Source organism: Entelurus aequoreus, linkage group LG01 (assembly GCF_033978785.1).
Source record: "Entelurus aequoreus isolate RoL-2023_Sb linkage group LG01, RoL_Eaeq_v1.1, whole genome shotgun sequence".
NCBI classification, from domain to species: Eukaryota; Metazoa; Chordata; class Actinopteri; order Syngnathiformes; family Syngnathidae; genus Entelurus; species Entelurus aequoreus.
This window is the reverse complement of record NC_084731.1, coordinates 97,863,683-97,867,517: the sequence shown is the minus strand read 5'-3', so window position 1 is coordinate 97,867,517 and position 3,835 is coordinate 97,863,683. Positions and strand designations below refer to the sequence as shown.

General features: G+C 46.7%; 1 protein-coding gene across 1 annotated transcript; it reads left to right on the top strand.

Moving 5' to 3' along the window:
* The first annotated feature begins 640 nt into the window (after positions 1–640).
* Positions 641–3,289, top strand: pou3f3b (POU class 3 homeobox 3b). Its single transcript, XM_062040491.1, has 2 exons — positions 641–1,846; positions 2,167–3,289. The coding sequence occupies exons 1-2, from the start codon at positions 644–646 to the stop codon at positions 2,263–2,265; spliced, it is 1,302 nt and encodes a 433-aa protein (XP_061896475.1). The 5' UTR covers positions 641–643; the 3' UTR covers positions 2,266–3,289.
* Positions 3,290–3,835: the final 546 nt, after the last annotated feature.

Genomic DNA, 3,835 nt, shown 5'->3' with positions numbered 1-3,835 from the left:
AGGGAGGGGGGGAGGCAAGGGGGCGGGTCTTGGAGAGAGAGAGGTGCGGGGCGAACAAGCCAATGAGAGGCGCGGCTGCTCGGCAGCGCGTCGGACTGTTTTCTTGCGGGTTGTACTTGAACGCGAGTTTGCGGTTTGGCAGCTTTAAATATATCAAAACAGAACAAAGAGAAAGACTCAGCACGGCTATAAGAGAAGAGAGACGTGACATAAAAAAGGACTTTTGCTCATGTGTTTGTTTGTTTTCCGAACATCCAAAGAAAGCACCACTAAGGACTCGAATTTGCACTTTTTTTTGTGCAAAGTTTGCCCGGGACGCCTCTTTTTTTATTGTAATGTTCACATTTCTACTTGGGGCCCCGAACTTCGCACACGGACTATGCGCATGTTTTCCACGGACTTGGCAGAACTGCACTGATGCCGTAAATGCACGCGGATTTTAATCAGTTTTTTTTTCCTTTCTTGTTATTGTCCGGTGCGTATTTACGCACGTACTTTTTTTTTTTTTTTTTTTTTTTACCCCAAGTTTGAATAATTCATGAGATACAATTTTCCTGCAGGAAAGAAGTAAAAAAAAAAAAAAAAAAAAAAAAGGGGGGGAGGGGGGGGGGTTACCACAAACATATTCATAAGGCTTGAAGGAATGGCCACCGCGGCGTCCAATCCTTATCTGGCCAGCAATAGCATCTTATCGTCCGGCTCCATCGTGCACTCGGACTCGGGAGGCGGTGGCATGCAGCCGGGCAGCGCTGCGGTGACCTCGGGCTCGGGGGGCTACCGAGGCGACCCCTCCATCAAGATGGTGCAGAGTGACTTTATGCAAGGCGCCATGGCGGCGAGCAACGGGGGGCACATGCTGAGCCATGCCCACCAGTGGGTGACCTCGCTCCCGCACGCCGCCGCCGCCGCCGCCGCCGCCGCCGTGGCCGCGGCCGAAGCCGGCTCACCCTGGTCGTCGAGCCCGGTCGGCATGGGCGCCAGCCCGCAGCAGCAGGACGTGAAGAACGCCGCCAGGGACGACCTCCACACGGGCACCGCGCTGCACCACCGGGCGCCCCACTTGGCGCACCAGACTCACACTTGGGGCAGCACCACGGCGGCGCATATGAACTCCTTATCCGGCGGGCAGCAGCAGCAGCAGTCGCTCCTCTACTCCCAGCCGGGGTTCACCGTCAACGGCATGCTCAGCCCCGGGAGCCAAAGCCTGGTGCACCCAAGCTTGGTGCGCAACGACACCCCGGATTTGGACCACGGCAGCCACCACCACCACCACCACCAGCACCACTCGCACCACCAGCACCACGGCGGCGTCAGCGGCAGCCACGACCCGCACTCGGACGACGACACGCCGACCTCGGACGACCTGGAGCAGTTCGCCAAGCAGTTCAAGCAGCGGCGGATCAAGCTGGGCTTTACGCAGGCGGACGTGGGCCTGGCGCTGGGCACGCTCTACGGCAACGTCTTCTCCCAGACCACCATCTGCAGGTTCGAGGCCCTGCAGCTCAGCTTCAAGAACATGTGCAAGCTGAAGCCGCTGCTGAACAAGTGGCTGGAGGAGGCCGACTCCACCACCGGCAGCCCCACCAGCATCGACAAGATCGCCGCGCAGGGCCGCAAGCGCAAAAAGCGCACCTCCATCGAGGTGAGCGTCAAGGGCGCGCTGGAGAGCCACTTTCTCAAGTGTCCCAAGCCCTCCGCGCAGGAGATCAGCGGCCTGGCGGACAACCTGCAGCTGGAGAAGGAGGTGGTCCGGGTGTGGTTTTGCAATAGGAGGCAGAAGGAGAAGCGGATGACGCCGCCAGGAGTGGCGCAGACGCCGGAGGATGTGTACTCTCAGGTCGGCAATGTGAGTGCAGAAACACCGCCCCCCTCCATGGACTGCAAACGAATGTTCCTAGAACAAAACACTTAAGACTAAACAAAAACACACACACAACAGACTACATTTTTTTTGATACTGTGATTGTGAAAAAGGATTATGAATGAGACTGCAAAAAAAAAAAAAAAAAAAAAAAAAAAAAAATGTTATATTTTTCAGCAGAGAGAGAACAAAAACATTTTTTTTTTTTTTTTTTTTTTTTTTTTTAAACCCCCCCCCAAACGCATCTTTTTCTATGGCCCTCAATTGTCTTTGCCTAAAAGGTTCCTTCTGCTTTTTTCTTTCAGGGGCATTTTTTAGTAGATTACTTAAAAGATGCGAGTGAGGCGAGCGACCAGAGGGTGACAACCACAAGTTCATTCCACCAGGTAATTTTGGCGCATTGAGAAACACACCAAGAGACCCCCCCAGCACCATCAAGTGTTATTATTATTATTATTATTACTATTATTATTATTATCATTACTGCCATGCCCCTCTCTCTCTCCTACCCTGCAAAACAACCGTGTGTGTGTTTGATTGACACAAAGGGCCAAGCTTTTTTTTTTTTTTTTTTTTTTTTTTTTTTTTAAATGCATTTAACAAACAGAATGCAAATCCACAACACTTCCTCTTTGGTTTTCTCATCCACAAGCGAAGGATCAGGGAATTTTTTTTCTTCTTCTCCAAAAACAAACAAAAAGACTGAAAAATACCCTTTCAGATCTCAAAGATCTCAACCCCAACCCCCGTGGCTTTTATTTTTGTATTATTTAATGGACGTCGTGGTGGATTCTTCTTCTCCAATTTTTTTTGGGGGGGGGGTTATTCCAACAAAAGACATTTTGGAAAAACAAAAAAAAAAGACTTCATGAAGCTGCACTTATTTGCGAAAGGGAAGAAAAGAAAAACGTGTGTTGCCAGGTGTGACTGAGTATGGACGTACTATTAATAATAATAATAATAATGCTGCCCTTTCTACGCAGTGTTCTTTGCTAGGTTTTAATAAACACGACTCTGTAAAAAAAAAAAAAAAAAAAAAAAAAAAATCGGCAATATAGATCACTAGATCCGAATTATTGTCTTTATATTTTCTCATCAGAATGATTTCCTTGAATATTTTATGTGGAATAGATTATTCCAAACGGTAATTTATTTGTCTCCCCCACCCACTGCGCCCCCCCTGCCTCCCCCCTGCCCGTGGATTTGTGTAAAAATTATTTTCTCTTTTCTTATTTGTCCATCTTTATTTTTTTATATTCTGGAGGAGCACAAATCATCACAAGCTGGCCGTTGTTAGGGTATATATTTTTGATGTGATCATTTGATTGTAATTTAATTTCCAGTAGTGGTTACCGTACGAGCTGATTGAGACACAATAAATTTGTTAGAATGAAAAGCAGCCGCATGTTGTGTGTTAAATTGTCTTTTTTTTTTTTTTTTTTTGCAACCAACTTGAACAAAAAATCCACTTTTTTATTTATTTAGATCTACTGGTGTAAAATATTATTTGTGCAGGCCCAATAATATCCACAACGTGTATTTATTTTTTTAAATTTATTTTTTTTACACTAATATTATACATGCAATATGAATGCATAATATTATCCTGCACAGGCTGAATTAGCAGCATGAAAATTATAGAAATATGTATTATATTATAGCCTAAATTTGGGATGTTAAATGTGTAAATATGTCACATAAATAAGCAGCTGCACTGCTCCCCATGCATCCATCCCATAATATGCGTAATACTCTTTTAAACATATATTTTTGGATGATATTTACCCAAACTTGTGTTTGAACTTGCCATCGGGGTTGCACGGTTTGAATTTCGCGGATGATTTACCCCCCCACACACACCCCCCCGCCCTAGTTGCCTAGCAACCGAATTCAATGATCACATCGAGAACGCGCACTTCTCCCTTTGTCCATCCGCGTTACCGGATGTTGCACATGCGCACAAGTCACGATAGA

Bases quoted from the DNA above. Each gene is read 5' to 3' on its own strand.
- pou3f3b (XM_062040491.1), top strand. From the start codon at position 644: ATGGCCACCGCGGCGTCCAATCCTTATCTGGCCAGCAATAGCATCTTA. The intron at 1,847-2,166 runs GTGAGTGCAGAA...TTTTTCTTTCAG, and splicing joins TGTACTCTCAGGTCGGCAAT to GGGCATTTTTTAGTAGATTA.